The sequence below is a fragment of the Lutra lutra genome, chromosome 10 (genome assembly GCF_902655055.1).
Source record: "Lutra lutra chromosome 10, mLutLut1.2, whole genome shotgun sequence".
NCBI lineage: Eukaryota > Metazoa > Chordata > Mammalia > Carnivora > Mustelidae > Lutra > Lutra lutra.
The window spans coordinates 64,167,687-64,190,862 of record NC_062287.1 but is presented as its reverse complement, the minus strand read 5'-3'; the positions used below and the strand labels follow the sequence as shown (position 1 = coordinate 64,190,862).

The 23,176-nt window shown below is 46.5% G+C and overlaps 1 protein-coding gene across 2 annotated transcripts in view; it reads left to right on the top strand.

Moving 5' to 3' along the window:
- The window catches only part of TRIM66 (tripartite motif containing 66), a 57,246-nt gene that overhangs the window by 5,166 nt on the left and 28,904 nt on the right, over positions 1-23,176 (top strand). The window contains exons 3-7 of one of the 2 annotated variants that reach the window (XM_047692208.1): positions 2,752-3,058; positions 19,098-19,201; positions 20,974-21,121; positions 21,943-22,075; positions 22,381-22,497. In XM_047692208.1, the coding sequence (XP_047548164.1) occupies positions 19,193-19,201; positions 20,974-21,121; positions 21,943-22,075; positions 22,381-22,497 (407 nt within the window). In that variant the 5' untranslated portion in view covers positions 2,752-3,058; positions 19,098-19,192. The remainder of the gene's footprint in view (positions 1-2,751; positions 3,059-19,097; positions 19,202-20,973; positions 21,122-21,942; positions 22,076-22,380; positions 22,498-23,176) is intronic. The other variant, XM_047692207.1, reaches the window with a different exon arrangement.

Below are 23,176 nucleotides of genomic sequence, written 5' to 3'. Positions count from 1 at the left end.
GGTTGTAGAAACCCTCAGATCAGGCTGTAAGGTATTAAAAGGAGGGAATTGTAGCAAGGTAATGTTATATGAGAGGTTTTCTGTCCTTCCAGACTTTCACATGATGTTCATTTAGTCCATGTTTGTCTGGGACTTAAAGCAGAGGTCACAGGCTAATGACTGGTATGTTTTGTTTGACTCATGCTGTTTTCTCATGTTTTTGAAATGTAATTAGTTGCCAACATTTGTGAGTTTAAATAAAAATGTGGATTTCTGACATTTTGGAAAACTAAGGTTTGACAACACTGGACCCACATTCTTTTAGGTGGAACCTAGCTATGGCTAGCCCCTGTGGGCATTTGAATTTGCTACCCCTGCCTTCCTCTATCCTCTATCCTCTTCCCCAGGTCAGAGGAGATAGGAAGGAGAGGCAAGAGCTAAGGTGTAGTGAAAAGCAGCCAGAGGAAGGGGGTAGAAGTTCAGTCATTTGGAACCCCCCAGTCCTCAAATCAGAGACTCCATTTCTTGGCCATGCCTTTAATTTAAACCTTATCCTCATAGAGTTACTTCAGTTGGTTTTCTAAGACAGAAATTAAGTATTTGTTTATATACTCATCCCGAGTAGTACCCACTGGTGTTGGAAAGCCATGCCACCTCCTTGAATCCCCAGAGTAATTATTTAAAGCTTAATGCAGCAGTTCTGAAGGTGCTGTCTGTAGACCGATGACAGGTCGGGGGGGCTGGGGGTGGTACCTGAGACTCTTCCGTAAGTGTTCATGGGGTCACAGGTATCCACAAGTGTCCATAGCGTCAAAAACATTTTTATAATAATATTAAGATGCTATCTGCCCTTTTCGTTGGGTTGGCATTCGCTCTGGTTGTGCCAAAGCAAAAGCCAAAGATGGTGTGTAAAAAGCCAAAGATGTTGGTACAAGTTATACTGTTCTTCACTGCCAGGCATTTACAGGAAAAGAGAGAGAAAGGGAAGAGAAGGGAGTCTCACTTAGGAGTGTCCATGACAAAGCAGTAAATAGTTTACTACGTTTCAGTCCTTGAATACATGTTTTTAATATTCCGTGAAGAAACTGGAAGAATGCATAAAGCAGTTCTACTTACCAAAGAGAGGAACTGCACATGTGCTGTAGTGTGAGTTGCAAACTGAACTAGCCTGTTTTTTGTTTTTGTTTTTGTTTTTGTTTTCGTATGACACCAGTTTTACTTGAAAGAACAACTGCCAGACTGTGGTTATTCAGCCTTGGGAATCTGGCAGGTATTTTCTCAAAAATGAAGTGAGCCTGTCATTTCAGGGAAAAAACCCGACAGTATTTGTTGCCAATGATAAAATTAGAGTTCCCAGCAAAAATTAGAATTCTGGTAAAGGTATTCTGAGTCTGACATCTTTATTTGAGTCTGACATCTTCCTTGTAAAGAATTTTCCAATGAGATTTGAGGCAATGTGAAAGAGTGTGATGTTTTGTTATTGTCTAATGAAACCTCAATACTCAGAGCATCTGCATAAGTCATTGAACCAGTATTTTCCAAATGGCAAATGCTTGGTGTTATAAAATGATGCCTGGGTAAAAGAACAGTTCACAGTGCAAGATAGGACAGTGGATTTTAATGTAACAGGGTAAGAAATGTTCACTGATGTAGTTTCAGACTCCACATGGCAACCAGCCTTTAAGAAACTACTACTTGTAGAATCAAAGAATGTGCACAGTTACCTGACAAGGCTATTAAACATAGCCATATTTTTTTCTAACTGTGTGCAGCCCTATGAGGCTGGATTTTCCTCACACACTATAAACAAAACAACACAGAGCAGATTGACTGAAGAAGGAGGTATAGGATTCCAGTTGTCTCCTATTACGACAGATATTAATGAGGTTTGCAAAAAGGAAAAATGATGTCACTCTTCTTACTAAATTTATTGTTTTGAAAATAGTTAATTTTTTTCCCAAAAAAGTACGTTATTCAGGTTGACATGTAATAGGTTTATTGTTTTTGCATGAATTAATAGTTTTAAGTTTCTCAGTTTTCATTTATAATATGGTAAATAGGAGTAGATAGAACCCCCATAAATAAAATCTCTCTGGGGTCCTGAATAATTAAAAAACATAAAGGGGTTTGAGACCAAAGAGTTTGATATTCTCAAAGTCTAATGAAATGGACTCAGCCACACTTAAACCTTCTAAGACAGACTGCCCTTACCTCCATGGGGCTACTATGCTGCCCTCTGCTAAATAAGTGTGAAGTCTGATTTTGAATTTGAACTTTGCTATTTACCACCTGTCTTTGTACAGTTACCCAGCCTCTCTGAACCTCAGTTTCCCTAGCCTGTCCCTCATGGCTTTATTTAATTTGTGAAAGTATCATAATGCCTATCTCCAAGAGTACCTGTGAGGACTGATAAAGCACAGGAAGCACAGGAAGCCCCTGGCATACACTTGGCTTTTAATACATTTCCTTCTCTTTTCCAAAATGAAATTTCAGCTCAAGCCTGTCCACTAATAAAGAGGAGCACAGGTAGATACTGGACACTTTTGAAAGTAAACAAACCCTGTAAGAAGCACACAACTGAGAAGACCTCTGCCGCTTTGCTTCCTACAGCGGAGATGCTGGACTCTCTCTCTGGGCTCAGGCTAGGGTGTGAGGCAGAGGCCTGCAGGCTACCAGGCACGAGCCTCCAGCTCTCTGAGTCCTCCCTGACCTGTTCAGGAACATCTCCCACCCAAAAGAAATGAGTCACTCTGCTTTGTCCTTCACTTACAGGGAGTGGAGCTTGCTCGCTCTACACGCTGCTTCACACCTGAGGATATCACTGGAAGAGCCCTGGTCCCGGGCACGAGCATGGGCACCAATACGGGCATGAAGTTTATGTGGCTGCCGCTAGTTGACCGGAAACACAGGAGTGGTCAGATGGAAGCCCTGGTACAGACCTGCTCGGTGTGCTGACAGGACCTGCACGATGTGGGGGCCCGGTTCCTACCCTGCCAGCATTTGCTCTGTAAAGGCTGCTTCCAGGGCTTGATCCAGGAGCTGAGGCAGGTGACCAAGGTTCTTGGGACTGTCCCAGATGGTAAGTACCAAAGTAAAGCACCGCTGGTTCCCCTCCTTCCGCATAACTGGTCTCTTCCTGTTTCATAGGAACTGAATTTCAGGTGTAGAAAGAATCAGAATTTAAACGCCCAAGGGATACTTGTTGCCAAACACAATTCTTTGGGGAATCTGTGAGACAAAGGAATCCTCCTGATGCCTACTATATCTATTTTGTAAGCTGGGACTTTGCATGTTTGGGATTTCCTTGAGTTGGTGGCAAACTGAAAAACCTGGGAAGGTGTTGATTCAAGGTTTGGCTGACTCCCCAGATGGAGAGGACGCTGTCCTGATTCACTAAACTTCCGAGGCAGAGGGACAGCTGCTGCCCCCCTAGGATTGGTTGGGAACTAACTTTGAACAGACTCCCTTGGACTAGTGAGCCATTCACCATTTAAGTCACCACCAGGTGGGAGGAGCTTGTGTCTTGCACCTGAATATCAGGTTTCTTAGGGAACAATCTCCTTGAGGACTGTGAGTCCTTGGAGATGTGAACCCGGACTCTTCAGCTCAGCATTCTAGCACAGGCCTGTAACAGAGATGCAGTCTCTGTTGGAGGAACTTGGAGGATGAGAAAGTCAAACAAGTCGTGAATGTTTAGAAACATCATCTTTGTTTGTTTTGTTGTCTGTAGTATTATTAAAGTGATTTGTAGCCTAAGGCTAGGCATACAAATTTGAGGTATTACAGCAGCACATTTGTCTTTAGCTATGAATTTGGGGCCCTCTGAACCCTTGGGGCAAACTGTATGACCTCCCTGGGCACTTTTGTGAGTTTGGAGCCCAGGAAAGATGATCTAGTTTGATTTTTAAAATTAAAATCTGATTTTTTAACTTAAATTTAGTCCTTCCTTAAACTTTTAATTTTAACTTATACATCTTACTCTGTTTATAAATGTAGCAAATTTTAACAATCACTTTAAAAATTTTAAATCACTTTTATTGGGGCGCCTGGGTGGCTCAGTGGATTAAGCCTCCACCTTTGGCTCAGGTCATGATCTCAGGGTCCTGGGATCAAGCCCCGCATCAGGCTCTCTGCTTGGCAGGGTGCCTGCTTCCCCCCACCTCTGCCGACTTGTGTCTGCCTCTCTGCCTACTTGTGATCTCTGTCTGTCAAATAAATAAATAAAATCTTTTTTAAAAAATCACTTTTATTTACAAACCTAGCTAATATTTGCTTTTATAAATTAAATGTTTTTTATTTTCTTTTTAAAATATTTCAGTTGTCTAGCAAATAATTGTTGCTAATTAAAGGACAGTTGGAAATCTTATAAGTTAAATTTATAAGCATGGTGAATCTTAAATATGTCTTAAAATGCTCCAGCATTGTTGGGTGAATATCCAGAATATATAAAGACCTTCTCCAACTAAACAATAAAAAGCAATCTAACTTAAAAATGGGCAAAGGACTTGAATGGACATTTCTCCAAATAAGATATACAAATGGCCAGTGAGCACACAAAAAGATGCTCAACATCACTAATCTTTAGGGAGATACAAATCAAAACCATGAGATGCCACCTCACGTCCATTAGGATGGCTACTATTAAGAAAAAAGAACAGAAAATAACAAGTGTTGTGAGGACATGGAGAAATTGGAATCCTGTACACTATTGGTGGGAGTATAAAATGGTACATCCTCTGTAGAAAACACTATGGAAATTCCTCAAAAAAGTTAAAAAATGAAATTACCAAAAGCAGGGACTCAAAGAGATATTTGTATACCTGTGTTCATAGCTGCATTATTCTCATGGCCAAAGGTGGAAGCAATCCAAGTGTTCATCAACAGACGAATGGCTGAACAAAATGCGGTATATACATACAGTGGGATATTATTTAGCTTTAATAAGGAAGAAAATTCTGACACATGCTACAACAGGAATGGCCATTGAGAACACTATGCTAAAATAAGCCAGTTAGAAAAAGACAAATAGAGGGCGCGTGGGTGGCTTAGTAGGTTAAAGCCTCTGCCTTCGGCTCAGGTCATGATTCCAGGGTCCTGGGACCGAGCCCCACATCGAGCCCCACATCGGGCTCTCTGCTTGCCAGGGAGCCTGCTTCCCCATCTCTCTCTCTGCCTGACTCTCTGCCTACTTGTGATCTCTGTCAAATAAATAAATCTTAAACAACAACAACAACAACAAAAAGACAAATAGTCTATGATTCTATTTGCATGATGTACCTAGAGTAGTCAAGTCACAGAGACATAAGATAGCCTGGTTGTTGCCAGGGGCTGGGGAACAAGGCAGGGAACAGAGAGTTGTTGTATAATGGTATAGAGTTTAAGTTTTGCCCACATTTTAATTGGGATTTTTTTTGTTGTTGTTGAGTTGTAGGAATTTTTTAAAACATTTTATGGGTACTAGATCCTTATCAGATATATGATTTGTAAATATTTTCTCTCATTTCAGGTTGTCTTTTTGTTCTGTTAATAGTGTTCTTCGATGCACAAAAGTTTTTAATTTTGCTAAGTACAATTTATCTATTTTTGCTTTCATTGATGTCCTAACCATGAAATTATTGCCAAATCCATTGTTGTGAAGCTTTCCCCCTGTGTTTTCTAAGGGCTTTCTAGTTTAACTCTTATGCTTAAGTCTTTGATCTCATTTAGGATTTCTTTTTTTTTTAAAGATTTTATTTATTTATTTGACAGAGAGAGATCACAAGTAGACGGAGAGGCAGGCAGAGAGAGAGAGAGAGGGAAGCAGGCACCCTGCTGAGCAGAGAGCCTGATGCGGGACTTGATCCCAGGACCCTGAGATCATGACCTGAGCCAAAGGCAGAGGCTTAACCCACTGAGCCACCCAGGTGCCCCTCATTTAGGATTTCTAATATGAACTAATGATGCATGTTTCAAGTCTTTGTATGACTCTGAAGTCAGAAAACTAAATCATACTAATGACAATTATTTGAATTATACTGTTCATTCACCAAGTTATTCCGAGTGTAATGGAGAATAAAAACATTAGCTTTGGTGTCAATATGTGTGGGCATGAGTGAGGTCTAATCTGCCTGCCACTTACTAGTTGTGCAGCTTGGGCAAGTCATCTCGCCTAGAATGTGAGGATTGGTGATAGTAGTATTTATCGTATAGGATTTTTAGGAAGATTAAATGATCATGTACATGTAGAAGATTCTGTACTGCTCATAGGAGATAGTAAAAAGCTTAGAAACTTAACAAAATACTATTATTTAGAACTTTTGCAGCTGAAGTAGAAAAAAAATTGGTCAGATGTGAATATGTTTGATTTGGAACAAGAGGGGCAATTTCTTAAATATGTGGCATCTTATATTCTTTAGTCTGTCCTGTCACCTGGCCAGACCATTGTTACTTTCCATTTTTGCATTTATGGGTGAAGAGTAGAATCAGCTTCTGTGACCTCTTGGGAGATTTTAGGACTCTATGCTGTGTGGGTGTTTGTTGGTTTATCTGCCTATGTATGTCTGTCTTCTTTGTGGGTATTTGACTTCTATGTACTGGGCTCTTTGGCATTAGGGTATAGAGATGAAAAGACAGGGCCCTTGCCTTCAAGGAACTCCTGTTCTGTTGAAGGGCAGAGAACTAGACATATAATAATATGGTGTGGTATGGATGTGAAGAGAAGATTGTAAAGTTCAGGCAAAGAGGGGCGCCTGGGTGGCTTAGTAGGTTAAGTGTCTGCCTTTGGCTCAGGTCATGATCTCAGGGTCCTGGGATCGAGTGCCGTATTGGGCTCCTTGCTCAGTGGAGAGCCTGCTTCTCCCTCTCCCTCTGCCTGCCACTCCCCTGCTTGTGCAATCTCTCTCTCTGTGCCTACTAAATAAATAAAATCTTACAAAAAAAAAAAAAAGTTCAGGCAAAGAAGCAAACCTCCAGGAGGTTCTCCATGGACCAGACTGGTGTATATCAGTTGTTCACTGAATGTTTTTGGAAGAACTGAAAGAATGGTACCCAAATGAGCTGTCTCATGAAAATGAGAGGAGAGCTGTCATATCTCTAGTTAGTCTAGTGAGAGATCCAATACCTGAACTTGATTTCTGGTCCTTAATTTGAGATACCCTGCTTGGGATCTGGTTCTTTGGAAAGAGCATTTAGCACTGCCACTTTATCCAGCAGAGCAGGGGCCCAGACTTGCTAAAACACTTATCCTACTTCTGCCAGTTTGGGGTTTTCAAAAGTAAAACATGGAAACAGCTAGAGAGGGGATGGGTAGAGGCTAAAGAATAAATAGGTCCATCAGTGCCTCCAGCCAGGTGGGCCAGCAGTGCATGGGGGTAAGTCCACTGCCATAAATCCAAGTCTGCTGGTTGCTGGGAGAGCTGAGCATTGCTGTGTGCATGGGCCCAGGGGCCGTCCAGCTGGTTTTCAACTTTGATCCCTCGGGGAGCCTCCCTGGGGCCTGCACATCTGCACTAGGGGAGGCATCTGATTTAACTGCACTGGGCCTTTCATCTCAACCTCCCCACAGCCCAACATAGAACCTGACACAGGATGAGGGCTTCAGTGAATATTTCTTGAACAAATGATTGAATCAATGAATTCGCAGAGATCTCCTGTGGCTCTTACATGGAAGGCACACTGTCCCACTTGTGACACTGCCCTTTCTGTTTCTCAGGTTGCCAGGGGCAAACATGTTTATCAAGCACCTGCTGGTTGGCAGACACTATGCTGGGTGCTTGTGCCTGTATCATCTTCTTAAAACCATGCAACGACCCTGTAATTAGGTATTATTCTCATTATATGAATGACCCTGTAATTAGGTGTTATATCCATTATATGAAAACCCTGGGTATTGTGAATATGTCAGGTCTCAGATCTAAAACAACTTGTAAGTGCTACATCAGGTCAAACCTCTCTTAGAAGCTTGTGATCGGCACTGTAAGCACTCAGCTTAGGGGAAGATTTCACGTGGAATCCCTGAACGGATGGGGAGATTCCATGGAGAATCTTTGAGGAAAGAACCAGCACTGCAGCCTGAGTCCTCAGGTGCACATCTTTAATGTGGCCATGGCCTTGTGGAGATTTTCCCCAGCAGCTCTGTCACACTAGGAAATGTGTCTGTGTTAGGTCTCTACCTCTAAGGCAACCAGAGGGTCAAGGTCTTCAAAAGCTAGTGATGGGGACAAGAGCGAAGGCAGCAATGTGCTGAGCACACAGTGGCTTAGCTGTGCAGTGGGATGACTGGAGCTGCAGGCTCTGTACAGAATGGCTGAGAATGGGAGATGGGTGTATGAAGCCCACAAAAGCCAATATATGTGGGACTCTGCTTCTCAGCCTAACTGAACATGGTTCCAGGTCAGACTCTATGGAGAAGTCAGCCAGGGAGTGGCAAAGTGATACTTAAAATAATGTAGCAAGCTCTGAAGGGAGTTGGCTGCCTGAAACTGACATTTACCATGCACTGCATTTGTCTTCAAAATTCTCAGGACTCCTATAACTCTAGTTGTTGTTTTAAGGGAGAAGGACAATTAATTGGCTATTTCCTTCCCCATGTAAGGAGAAGGAACATTGTATTTCCTTTTCAAATCTACTAAAAATAAATCCTAGCTGAGAGACCTTGATTCTGATATCACAGTTTTAGAATCTACTTGTTTAGTATCTTACATTTTGATGTGGGTGATGTGGGAGATGTGGGCAGAGCCCTGGTCTGGACGTCATGGCCCTTGGAGCTCAGTCTGGACTCTGGCACTAATTGACTGGGCAATCCCAGGTCTTCTCTGGCTTTCAGGGCTGGACTTGAAGAGCTCTGAGAACACCAAATAACCACCATGGCCTCATGCTTCCTGAAGCTAATCTGGGTGGCAGCATGTCTCTTGTAAGCCACAGATGCTGAAAGGGAAATCTCTGTCCCTCAGTGGGCAAGCCTTGGGGCTTTGGGAAGATCTGAAGAGAGGGAACTGATGCAAGATGCTACAACCTCAGAGTCAGAGAAAGAAATGATGATCTTAATGAGAGCTCAGCTGGAGGGGCTCTAATGGCCTCGGGTGAGGGTGGGAGGCAGGGGGATGAGAGCTCAGCTATAGGAGCCTGGAAGGCCAGGTGACTGCTATTTGCTCAGTCCAGGTACTAATTGTGTCCAACCATTGTGGGATCTGTTGTGGGCAGTGACCCAAGTCTCCTAGGTAGAGGACAGGCAGCTGAGCTGGACTGAGCTGGGTGTGCAGCAGGTGCAGGAGCTGGAGCTCCCAAGCCCTATCAGCACGATGGCTTTTTAGTTCATGAACAGTTTCCTCACCCTAATTGGCTCTCTAGGGCCCCAGGAGTAGCACTGGCACCTCAGAACGGTACCTGTTACTGGGAGAGCAATTCCCCTGGTACTGGGAAGGTAGCAGGCTGTGTTCTGGGGGATGTGCTGGCTGCTACCAGCACTGCTCAGAAGGATATAGCTAGAGTAGGTTTGCTGAGGGTTCCCTCAGTTCAAGGTAGCTGTGATTGATGGACAAGGTCTTGGAGTGGCCCCTTGTCTACTGGAACTCTCTCATTCAAGGGGGACCAGTCATGGTTGACTGCTGTGAAAGCTAGAGAGCAGGAAAGACCCTTGGAGCTTATCTCTAATCCCTTACCGAATAAAGGGAGCATCAGGAGTCCAGAAAGCCTTAGAATCCTGCCGAATGCCATAGTTATTACAGAACCTGAAAAAATAAATTCAGCTCCTTTGCCTGCCGATCCAGGGCTTGCCTGGATCTGATGGCCAGTAGGCACTGCAGACCTAGAGTAGGCTGCTGCTCTTGGATCTCCCACTATCAACTCTGTCCAGACCAGCTGGAAGTGGGGACAGGGGCTTTGCTGGAGTATGTCAGTGCTGTCCTTGGATTGACTCTTGAGATTTGAAGGGAAAGAAAAAGAGGTTCCAGTCTATCAGATGAGATGAGTGAGCCTAGATCCATCCAACCTGTACCTTTTGCATTCTGCTATGGGCTATTTCTTGGCCCTGAAAGCTTGTTTCACAGCTGAGCTGTCCTACAAACGTGAGCTCTGAATGCGGTGGACCATAATCTCCTGCCTCAGCCCGTCACCTAATCTCATGCCCGTGTTCTGACTCTGGCTTAGGTGGGCCACATGGCCCTGCCGCACACTCTTTGGATCCCCTTGGCTGAGCTCACTTTACCTCTTGCCTCTGTGTGTTATGCTCCCAAATCCTCTAGCTTCAACCCTGATCACACTCTTCTGTTGTGAGCCTGCCGCTGTAGCTACCTGAGAGGCTCTTGATTGCTTATGATTCAGAGCAGACACTTAGCTTGGCAAGGCTCTTCCCAGTCTGATTCCAAACTAACTTTAGAGCCTCATCTCTGTCACTCTTCTCCATGAACCAGCTTTACCAATCTTTCCCCCAGAGGCCTCACGTTTTGACATCTGCAGTCCCCTGTTTATGATGTTCCCTCCTCCTGGAATACCCTCTTCTTGTTCCTAGCATCCTACCCCAAACGGAAGGTTGTTCCTAGTGTCCTACCCCAAATGGAAGTGTGACCCAGTTATCAGAACTCAAGCACACAGGGATGGAGGTAGACTGGGAAAAGAAGCAGGATCCCCATTACCAGGATTGAACCCCAAAGGGTGAGGCTAGAACAATTGAAGTAGCCATTGCTTTAGGCCAGGGACCAGCAAATTTTGTAAAGGGCTAGGTAGTAAATATTTTTGGCTTTGTGGGTCCTACAGGCTCTGTTACCACTGCTCAGCGCCGTTGCAGAGCAGATAATTTGGGAATTGATGGACCTGACTGTGTTCCAGTAAAACTGTATTTACAAAAAGGGCAAGCTGTGATTTTCTGACCCCTGGTTTAGGCTCTGCCTTGGGAAATTGGATGGATTTGAATCTGTGAGTGGAATCAAGTAGGAATATCTGTGCAGGAGCCAGGCAGGGCCAGACTCTGGATGGGAACTGAAGGTTCGGAATAGTGTTAAGATGAGGCATATGGAGGAATGACAGGAGGAAAAGGACAGAGTTAATTTTGGCTGCAATCTAGGATTGTTTGAAGGAGGGAAGTGGGAACTCCAGAAGGGAAATTTGGGGATGCATTGTGAAGGGTCATGACCAATTTAAGCTATTCTGTAGGCAGTGGAGAGACACTGGATATTTTTGGTCAATGGAATACAATCAAATCTGTATTTTTGGAAAGTTATTCTCGCTTAGTGAGAAGAATGATTGGAGGAGACAAGACTGGATGCAGAAAGCCCTGCTGGGCGGTCACTGCAGTTGTACTTGCCATTGCTTCTAGCTTACTGGTCTTTGAGCCAGTGCTGTGTCTGAATGCCCAAGAATCACTTGGGTAACTTGCCAAAAATATAGATTTTTGGTCCCGTACCCATAGCCAAGAGATTTGGATTTGGTAGATTCAGGATTTCTAACAGCCCCTCCAGATTTGTGAATTACGGGTCTGGCAAAGCAGGATGAAGCCTGACCTAAAGAGGCTACGGACGCCAGAGAAAGTAGGGCACACATAAGATGGGGTCTGGCAACAGCCCTCTCCCTCCCTCTTACCTCTGGTCCTGACAGCCCCTCCACTTAACTCCTTTTTCTTCACATACCACCATTCCCTCCCACATCCTATTTTGGTCATGCCATATTGGTTCTCTTTGAAACAACTCTTCTGTCCCTGTCTTTCCATTGCTACCCTTGTTTGGGATCCCACTACTCCTAAACTGGACAAAACTTCTCCCTGACCCCCCAGTCCCCAGTTCATCAAGAAAATCATAAAGCCCAGCTCTGTCCCTCTCCAGAGCCTTTGCTTTTTAGGATAAAGGTCAAGCTCCTTAGCTTAGCATTCAGGGCTCTTCGGGCACTTACTCTCTTGCCAGTCTTTTCAGGCATATTCCCTGCCATTCCCACCCATGCTTTTGCAATCTTCCTGTGCTCTGTGCTTTTACAATTATCTTGGATTTGTAGCTTTGCCCCCTCCTTATGTCTTCCCTCCAACTCAACCTTGCTTTTCCTTCCCTTTTCTCTCCCTGCTTGTGTTCGACTATATCTCCCCTGGGGTGGGGGCAGGGAGGGTAGAGTTAGCTGCCAAGGGACACCTCCCAGGACCTTGGTGCATCAGAAACATGTGTCTTCCCCATCCGAAGTCCTAATCCTCCACTTGTGACGGACAATTGGTCACTATGGCAACTGACTGTGACGTCACAGGATAAGGACTTCAGGTGAAGTGGCAGGAGCAGGTGAGTGTGTAGGAAATAGATTTTAATGTCTGTTGAAGGTTCCCCCCCCCACACCCTCCTTCCGTGCCGGGGGCACGGAGGGCTATCTCGGGCTCCTGCTGATTTTTAAAATGATGCGGTGAGAGCGTGTGCCTGGCATCTGCGTGCTGCAGCAGTGTGGGGCTGACAGAGTGTGTCAACTTGAGCTCTGGGTGTGCAGGCACCGCTGCTGCGTGAGCCTGTTATTCCGTTCTGGATTGCTATTTTGATACCCAGATTGCATCATTCTTCCTACGTATAAACAGGGGGTCCCCAGGGCCCTGCAGCTACTCACTTCTCCACCAACACTGTTGTTGTGATGAGCTCTATTTAAATGAGCTGCCGGATCGGGGCAGATTCCAGCCATACATGAGCACTGTCATTTTGGGGAACATGGAGGGCTGAAGGATTTTTGGATCGAGTCCTAAAAGGCTGAGAGTGATGGCCTCCTGAGCCGTGCAGAGGGCGGCAGAGCTAGTTCCTGAAAGTTGAAAATCTCGTTTTCTTCCTTCTGAGCTTCTATTCCAAGGCACCCAGAGGATTAGGAAGGAGATGCAGCTAGGAAGAGAGTCGCCTCTTTGAGGTCTCCCTCTTGCTGCTCAGTTTGGGAAATTGCTGCAGAGCCTTCGAGATAAACAGGAACAGGAGGAGTCAACCAACCTTTTCTTGCAGGAGCGTCTCAGGTGAGCTGGAGAAATGCAGCCCTGGCTGAGGATGTATCAGAGAAAGGAGAGGACCCAGGGTGCTCCCCTTACCCCACCCAGGACCCAGTTCCCCAAGGGTTAGGCCCTGCAGCCCAGCCGGCTGTAGCACGCAGGGTGGGTGTGCCTGGGCACTTGGTGAGCACCGTCCTTGGGGACCCGTGGTGGTCTCACCTGTCGCTCTTCTGACTTCTCTCCCAGGTGTCACTCTCATCACAGGGCAGCAGGGCCACGGGTAGACCTGCTGGCAGCCAGGGGCAGGAGCAGCAGTCCCCATAGGATCAAAGTCTGCCTTTCTAGTAGGGACTAGGCAATCTCGGGAGTGGGCGTAATGTGTTTCTAGAGGGGGTGCTGCTTTGAGTTATGGGCTAGAAGGCTGCAGGGGCTTGTGTGGTGGGGGGCTTAGCTGGTGCCTAGTACCTTGGGACTGTCCTTGGCTGGGAGGACAGGAATGGGTAGTGAGGATGGCCAGTATGCCAGAGGATACCACCAGAAGGTTTGTTTTTCTTTTTCTTTTTCTTTTTTTTCTCCTTGCCTAGTGACTGATAGAGGCATAAGGAGGTAGAATGTCTTACTTGTGGATACAGAGGTAGATTGTCAGGGACTGCTCAGTGGTTCGAGGTAGCATCTATATTTTATAAGGGCTCCGTGGCTTTCAGCTAAGTCCCTCCCTCTCTCTGGGCATCCACGTCACCATCTGTATGGTGAGGGAATTGGCTACATGCAAAAAGCTAGGTCTGTCCAGCTTTGGTTCTACAGGTGAGAGCTGGCAGGGGAGCGTCAGGCTGCTTCTGAGGATGCCACTGCTCTGTGGGAGTCAGAGCTTGGGCCCCAGCTGTAAAGTTCCTTGGAGCTGTGGACAGGAGCTGTAGGATGAAGGGCTTCTTAACCCTCAGTGGGCTGCGTAGCACTGGGCTCAGGCTTAGGTACCTGGGGTTCATGTGTCCCTACCTGGTGGGCTGAGCTGACCACCTCCTTGGGATGTCTCTCCCAGCCTAGCCCCCTGGTCCCCGGTTGCCTTGGTGCTGCTATTCATCTTTGAAGGGTGGTTTTGACCCCCCTCCCTTGCTGCCCCACTAAGTCCTGAGCTCAGCACACTCTAGGCCCCAGCAGCAGTGGTTGTCGTGCCAGAGTTCAGGCAGCTTCCCATGCCCTTAGCTCGTGGGTCCTTCAGTGAAGCTGAGAGTTAGGGGAGGCAGGATGTGTCCACCAATCCCCAGAGAGCCTAGGTGTCAGGACACCCTGCTGTCTGTCGGGGATCTGCCCTCTTCCCTTCCCTGCCAGAAAGGAGATACATCCCAGCTGCATTCAGTATGTTTCCTAACTTTGTGGAGCCTCTTTAAAACTGGGTGGTCCTGCCCTTCTCAGCTGCGTGGTATGGAGAAAGAGCTATCGGGCTCAGGTTCGGGATCAAGAGATGCTCTCTCTAAGGTGCTTGTTCTCAAACATGGTTGTATATTGTTATATAATATACAATTTTAACAACTGCTCATGCCTGGATTCCACCTCCTAAAACTTTGATTTAGTTGATATGGACTGGACATCAGGATGTTTAAAGTGCCCCATAGGATTCAAATATGTAACAAAGTGTGAGAACCACTGGTTCTATAATATGAAACTATATCCAGATTTATTACCAGGCAGAAAAATTCTTCTTCACCTTCCTTTTCTCAAAGGTCATATTTCTTAAAACTTGAAGCACAGATGGGCTGGCTCCCAGTTCCTTCCTTCTGGATTCCCATGATCCAAAGCTGGGTTCAGGTCATCATTAGAGTCTGATCATTATTATGGAATATTTTACTTATAATAAAATTATTGAATTAATTAAAACTACCTTATTTACACTTGGAGTAGAGAGCTATAGCATAATGGAAAGGGCTGGGTTTTAGAATCAGGGAGACTTGGATTCCAGTCATTGCTCTGCCCCTGTTTTATATGATCTTTGCCAGGTGGCAACTTCTTGGAGTCTCAGTCTCCCCAGCTATGAAATGGGGATAAGGCCTGTCTCTCAGAGGTGGTTTGATGATTAAATGAGGTAACGTTCCTAAAGGTCTGGTGCAGGGAATGGTGGTAAGAGAACCATCTGCCCCACACCTCCCAGGGACCAGAGTGCTCACTCTTATGACAGGAGGACTGAACACCTTGGGCTTTCAGAGCTTCTCTCTCAGGGCCCTAGATCCCCAGGAGAACTCTGGTGCTTGTAACTTCTTCATTCAGGAGGCAGAAACCCCACTTGCTCTAGGAATGGTTGTGTGTGACCTTTGGGTCCTGGCTCTGCATTGCTCAGATTTGATATTCCTGTGTATGAAATAAAAGCTCAAGGCTATTACTTGAAAAATCCAAATAGAAAAAAGGAAGTGCATCTAAATATTTTATGTGATATGTGATTTAAATATGTATTAATAACGAAGTATTAAATGTTAAACATTATAAGCAGATGTTTGGTTATTTTATATGTACATCTGCAGCCCTACGGGTTCATGTATTCCAGCTGTCTCAAGTGAAACTTCAGGCGCACTTGGGTGGCTTAGTTGGTTGGGCATCCAACTCCTGATGTCAGCTCAGGTCTTAATCTCAGTATCGTGAGTTCAAGCCCTGTGTTGGGCCCCAGACTGGGCATGGAGCCTACTAAAAAAAAAAAAAAAAAGTAAAACTTTGTTTTGGTATTGACATTGAAGAATGGGGAACCCTCTGGAAACAAAAGCTCAAAGTTAGCACAGCTTAATGGGGGTTAGGGACATTCTAAAGGCAGATAAGAATTTCTGGACAAAGATGGGACCTGGGGCACCTGGGTGGCTCAGTCGGTTAAGCGCCCAACTCTTGATTTTGGCTCAGGTTGTGATCTCTGGGTTTTGAGATTGAGCCCTATGCCAGGCTCCATGCTGAGCACAGAGTCTGCTTGATATTCTCTCTCCTCCCTCTGCCCTTCCTGCTTTTGCTGGCGCTCTCTCATTCTCTTTTTCTCTCTCTAAAATAAATCTTTAAAAAAAAAAAAAAGATGCTGTGACCCAAAGAGAGCACATGTCCTCTGTGTCTGCTCTGGGCCCCACAGCCTCTGTGGGACCTGTTCGTACCACTGGTACAGCTCTCCAGCTCTGCTGTCTGGCATAGCTGCCCCTCTTCAATGGGATATAGGCCTCTCCTAAGCCATAAGCCCTGATTTGCTGACAAAGGGGATAAGCAGGTCACTGCTTGGCTCTATGTCCCACCCAGTCTTGCCCAAGGGAATATTTCTGAAGCTTGGGTGCAGGAGGCAGAGGAATAGGGTTGGATAATCCACAATTCCCTGCTATTCCTATTCCCTTCATTTTAAGGATGTAGAATAAGATTCAGGGGGAAAGGGGTCACTTATGAGGTTACACAGATAGTGCCCGCTCTGGGCCTGGAACCCACATCTCCCAGTTCACAGCCTTTCCCAAACACTGCACTTCTGCTCTGGGTCAGACCTGATTCCTTTATCATCCTGGCTGGGTTTTTTCTCATCACCCTAAAAGCTTCCAGATGACTTCTTACTACTTTCAGTGGCTGTGAGTGCAAGGAATACGCATGGGATACCCAAACCCAAAAGAAATATAATTGTCCAATCTGCTAAAAATTATGCAATATCCTTTAGTGACAATTGTGGATTATTTTTGTATGCAGACATATGAACAGATAGTTAAAATGCAATGTGATATTTGTCATACTAGAAGGATGTTCATGGTGCTGTGGGAACCCAGAAAAGGGAATAATTAACTCATCCTGAGGGAAATCAACCTTTCTTCTCCAAGGTAGAACATTCAAACAGGTTTGAAAGGATGAATAGGAGTTTATCTGAAAAGGAGGGGAGAAGGAGCAGAGTTAGGCAGAGGTTGATATTAAGAAGATAGCAGAGATATTTGCCCTGGCGAGGACACAGGGTGCGGGGCAGGTGAAACTGAAGATGAGACTAGAGAGGGGTAAAGCCAACTTGGAGGGGCTATGAGTACCAGGATGTGGACTTTGGCATTTAAGCCCAGAGGCAGTAGAGGATGTGCTATGAGGCCTTGCCTGATCTCTTCAATTAGTTCTCTTTTTTCATGAGGTAAATAAGACTAATGTTTGGACATCTGCTTCCAGAGGCTCAGAAGCCTTGTGGAAATCATTTTCAAAAAATAGAGCAGCATTTCTGACCTGGGGGTAGATGAGGAGGATCTCCTCAGGACGAACCAGGTGGAAGGGAGGGACAGTCACCGGATTCCCCTGGATGATGACACCTGTGAAGAGCATTCTTTTTCACCTTTGGCCACTGTTCTTGACAGGCAGGAGAATATCTGGGAAATGGCAGCTCCATGGCTCTGTGAAGGCTGGGGAGGGTTTCTTTGTTGGGGGGTGTTGGGGGTAGAAGGGGAGAAAGAGTATTGAATTACTACTTTGTGTGATGTAGATTTTTATTTTTCCAGGATAGATCAGTTAGCTGTTGCTGCATGAGGAGACACTCAAAATTTAGTAGTTAACAAAAGCTGAATTTATTGATGATTCTAAAGGTCAGCCATTCGGACTGGGACTCTCCGGGTGGTTCTTCAGGGCTTGGCTAGGCTGGGCTGGGCTTGGTTAATCCCAGCTGTGCCCACTGTGGTCACTCCTGTGTCTGTGTTCAGCTGGTGAGGCAGTTGGGGCTAACTGGTTTTTGATGAGTTCCAGGGAACCCCTGAGACAACCAAGGTGTCGGTCTGCCTGGTCTCTCATCTTCCAGCAGCTCTAGCCTGGGCTTGTCCATGTGGGTGGTCATAGAGTTCTGAGAGCAGAGCGGAATCATACAAAGCCACTTGAGGACTAGGCTTGGAGCTTGTTCAGTGTCACGTCTGCTGTGGCCGGAGCAGGTCACGAAGGCAGCCTGGCTTCCAAGGGTTGAAGATAGACTCCCCCTTTTAATGGTTAGGATTGCACGTGCATGGATGCGGGGGTGGAAGAGCTCGTGGCCATGTTTTCGCTCGACCTCTCAGACTCTCTGACTTCGATCACCTGGGAGAGTTGAAATTGAGGTCCTGGCCTTGCTGTGAATGGGATATGAGAAAACTTTTGAATTCAAAGTCAACATTTGCCGAGGATCAGATGCTTTCTAAAGTATTACAGAAAATAAACCTCATGGCAACTCTTCTTTTTCTCTCCCTATTTTACATCTGAAGAAACCAGAGCACAGAGGAGCTGAGTGGGATTAAGTGACTAGCCCAACCAAGGTCACTGGGTGGTAAACCTGGTATTTAGACTTCAGTTGGTCTGACTGCAACTGCCATTGTCTCATTTCGATGGTATGAGGCTGAGCAGATTGTGGTGGTCCTGCTGCCTTTGCTGCCATAGCCACCGCTTTCTGGGTGGCCCTATGCCTGGGCACAGGCAGCTGGCCCTACTCAGGAGCCTCATTTCCTTGCATGCAGTGGGTTTCCTGCTCTTGAGGTGGGCCTAAAGAGTACTCTAGTCTCCAGGGTGGCAGTCTCATGATGCTTATGTAGTCCAGGTACCCCTTGTGCTGGGGAAAGTTTGGAGACTATTACATTTCTCTAGGAAGAGGAGATAGGACCAAATGTTCATGTTCACGGGTGAGACATGGGCAGTGCATGCAGCGTGGCTGGATGGAGAAGGCCCAGCGAAAGCCCTCTGTACCTCATGGGCAGACTGACTGGTATCGGCAGTAGCAAGAGAAATATACCTCCTAGATGAGTAGGCAGGGAGGCCTTGCTTTCTCTGGGGAGAGCTTGCTTGAAGCTCTAGCTGTGAGATCTTTAAAGTCGTTCTTCTGTGTGGGAACCTTAGTGGCTTGATCTATGCCCTGGGCTAAACTGGCCCCCTGGAGCTTGGCCAGTAACAGGAGCTGGGCTCTCAGAGCTAGGGAATGAGGAGTGGGAGCAGCAGGAAGGTACCCAGTTATCAGAACCAGAACAGGGTTGGGTCTATGATAGAATGGCTTGTGAGGGGGGCAGGACCAGGCCAAGACAAGGATGCAAGGAGGTCTGTAGGACTGGCCCTTACTGAGATGGCCATGTTCAGAGTACCTAGATGTTAAGTGCAGGCCATGACATAAAATGTAGTTCATTTTGACATAAGTGGCACTGGCACATACCTTGGTGTTGTATATTTAAAAACCTTGTGTCTAGGCCTTATGTATAATCTGCCATGTTGCCCTGACTCTGCTTTATTGCTCCCCTCCCAGAGCTCATCTCCTGTCCTGGGTGTAAGCGAGTATACCTTACCAGGGATGTAACTGAACATTTTTTCCTGCAGTGCGTTTCTACTGGGCAATCCAAGATGGCCAGGGTAAGTTTGGACGAGTAAAGAAACAGCTGATCCTTTTCAGAAATCTTTGGGGCCCCTGTTCATAAATTCACCGGTTCACCCATCACTTCATCTGACTTGTTACTCCTCCATCAATTTGCCTAATCATCCACCCATCCACCCATCCACCCAGCCTTCTCCCCTCCTCTCTCCTCCCCTTCCTTCCCCCCCCTCTCCCTTCCTTCCTTCCATCCTTCTTTCCTTCCTTCCTTCCTTCTTTCCCTCCTTCCTTCCTTCCTTCCTTCCTTCCTTCCTTCCTTCCTTCCTTCCTTCCTTCCTTCTTTTTATCCAAAGAGTATCAAAATACTTGAATTGGGGAAAGCAAAATGGGTGTATTTTTCTCTTATAGCTCTTACTGGAAAACACCAGTACTAAGCTTTTATTCCGCCCCCCTCCCCGAGTTGAAACTTATATACCAGCTTGAACTAAATGGGTTCATCAATCTTGCCCATATTTAGCAGCCAATACCTTTTTCCTGAGTTTCTGATATTTCACATCACTTACTAACTAGCACCTCCTGTTCGTCCCTCCCTCGGGGGTACCCTTGCCACTGCATTTGATCCATTTGCCCAATCTACTTACTTGATCCTGTATCTAATTTTTATTAAATGTCTGGTATGTGTTGGGCCTTATGCTGGGAGCTAGGGACACAGATACCCATGTTCTTTGCTTTCAAGAAAGTCATAGTTTAATTAGTAAAACTTGTATTTCTCTTCTTTTATCCCCCCACTGTGGGTTTGTCAGATGCCAGTAAGAGGACACTGTGAGAATCCACACCATTTTGATGGCCTGTGTTATTCAGGCCCAGACAGGCCAATTTTTTCCAAATCTCCTTTTTCCTCATGTTTTTACAATTGGCCCTGCAAGATATTTGCTGACCGAATGAATGAACGTCTGGACTAGGAGAGGACCAGGTTCTCTTGGGCCAAGCAAGCCCCAGTTGTGGAGGCATGACTCTGAGAGTTGGTCTGTACTCGTTCTTTCTCGGTCTTATGTGATCATCTCTCTCTGTACTTCCACAGCTCTGGCTGCTCCCTTTTTGTGGGCACACGGGATTTTCTGTTTTGCCTCTGCGCTCCCATTTCAATCCCTCATCTGCCCGGCAGACTTTTACTTGTCATTCCCTATCCGATCAGAAGTCACTCCTCGGGGCACCTGGGTGGCTCAGTGGGTTAAAGCCTCTGCCTTCGGCTCAGGTCATGGTCCCGGTGTCCTGGGATTGAGCCCCACATCGGGCTCTCTGCTCTGCGGGGAGCCTGCTTCCACCTCTCTCTCTGTCTGCCTCTCTGCCTACTTGTGACCTCTGTCTGTCAAATAAATAAATAAAATCTTAAAAAAAAAAAAAAAGAAGTCACTCCTCATGAAATAGTTCCTGGCACATCTTAGGCTGAGCCCTGGGAAACCCCACTTCGCTTCCTTAGAACTTGGTGTGGCCTTTTATCACAGCATCGCCCACTGACCCTGTCAGTCCACCACCCCATGCAGACTGTGCATGCCTGGGGAGACTCCCTTTGCCTTACTTACTCGAGTGTCCTCATCTGCAGCATGGGACTTGGGGGAATAGCTCCCGAGGCCACTCTTGTTTTAGTCACAGAGGATGCTTTGCTTCACGAGCCACCTTGTGGCCCTCCCCAGAGACTCTCCAGAATTGACTGCCCTCCAGGGAACAGCCCTCCAGGCTCCCAGCCCCTCCCAGAGAGCCCCCCACCCCCGGAGAAGGATGGGTCAGTAACTGCAGACCTCTGTGCTTGCAGAACTGCTCCGAATGCAAGGAGAAGAGGGCGGCGCACATCCTGTGCACCTACTGCAACCGCTGGCTGTGCAGCTCGTGCACCGAGGAGCACCGGCACGGCCCTGCGCCCGGGGGCCCGCTCTTTCCCCGGGCCCACAAGGGACCACCAGGTAGCTCTCCCTGCATCCTCACCAGCTCACGCGCCCCAAAGCAGCAGCTCTTTCTTACCTTATTTCCCTGCTGGGGGTGAGGGTAGGGGTGGCCTCCATGCTTTTCCCAGAGGACACGACAAGTTCATGCCAGGCTCTCCCTTGTTGGGGAGACAGGGCAGGGAGGGGTGAGTATGAGCCAGAGGTGCAGAGAACAGTCATGAATTATCATGGGAGCCAGCTGAGTTCCCTACTTTCACCTTCATTTAGAGCAGCCATGCCTCACTTCTGTTTAGTGATTTGTCTAATTAGCCAGGATCAGGGCTTATCCATTCGTCCATTCAGTGCCGCTTGTTTTAAATGACAGTCTCCTTGACCATCTTTGCCCAAGGTCCTTGAACAGTGGGAGCGGTTTTACCTTTGTGACACCCACGGGAACCAGAGTTAATGATCCGTGTGATCTGGCCTGGAGCCCCTCCTTCCACCCCTCCCCCCAGCATCCTGGCGAGTGAAGAGGTTTAGGTTGAATTTTAGAGGATTCATTACTCTGCAGGAGATCTGTTGCTGCAGCAGCAAGAATCTTCCTCAGCTTTGGGCAGGCAGTGAGGGGTCTGGGGCTGGGTGGTGTGTGATTTCTTCACAGCTGGGCAAGTCCCGCCAGGCTTAGCTTGCACTCTTTCCTGTGCTCCGAAAACCTCACTGGCCCAGAGAGAGGCCTCTCTTCCTTCTCCCCAAGTTCTTGGTCTCCCCTGTGTTCATTGAGGGCTGAGGGCTGCTCAGTGGAGCTTACCTGAGAGTCTTTCTGAGCAAGAGAAGCCCACTTTCTCTATCTTCTCTGGCAGGAGTGAGTGGCGGTTCTGGGGACTTCGCCTTGTACTGTCCTCTCCACACACAGGAAGTGCTCAAGCTATTCTGTGAGACCTGCGATGTGCTCACGTGCCATAGCTGCCTCATGGTGGAACACAAAGAACACAGGTGCGGCTGGCCGGCTGCCCTCAGGTGGCTCGGGAGGGCTCTGGACTCCACTTTGCTAGTGCTGGGCTCCCAGTGTGTCAAAATGTTCTCCCTGCCTGTGCTAGTCTGGGGCCCTGAGACTGGAGTTTTTGTCTCTGCTCCCACTGTGGGCCTTCTCTGGGAAAGGCCTGAAGGGCCAAGACTCAGCACTTTCCCTAGATATAATCCTAGCTTCTGTGGGCCAGGCTGAGACAATACACAGTGGCGGTTCTTGCTTGGCTGGCATGCTCAGCCCTCCTCAGCTTTTTCTTTGCCTCCTTCTTTAGATGTAGACATCTTGAAGAAGTTTTGCAAAACCAGAGGATGCTTCTAGAAAGTGTGACTACACAGGTGGCTCATAAGAAATCCAGTCTACAGACATCTGCAAAACAAATTGAGGACAGGTAACACATACTAACCCCTTGCCAATGCTGGAAATGCTATGTTTCCTGACATCCTGGATCCTGATACCAGGTTATCAGATGTTGTACTTAGGAAGAATGCAAGGGGTTAAACAGATGTGGGCATATGTCCCAGTAGACATATGTCCTGGAACTTAGAGGTCTTGGGGCCACTGAAAGGGCTTTGGGTCATCACTTAGTAGATGGAACCAAGCTAGATCAGAGTGAGCAGTGTGAGTTTGGGCCTAAGCACATGCCTTCTGAATGTGGCCATTGACATAGCCAGGGGTAGGTGCTCAAGAAGGAGGGCATAGAGCAGATTCTGGGTTTATCATGAAGTTGTAGTAAATCAGTGGCAATTTGCCCCTTATCCACCCTATCCCAGTGTCTTTTGTATAAATCTACAAGTGATATGGGGCTATTGATATTTAATGTGGGAAGAGGAATTAGTAGGAGCTCATCATGTGACAGGCACTGGGTTGGGCATCTACATGCATGATTTTGTATAATTCTTATAATTTTTTGAGTTGGATTATCTCTATCGTTTTGATGAGAAAACTGAGGTTCAGAAAGGAACACAGCTAGTCAGTGATTCAACTGGATTTGAAAGCAGATCTGTGTGATCAAAGCCCATGTTCTTTAAAAAAAAAAAAAACCTTTACTGATATAATTTATATACTGT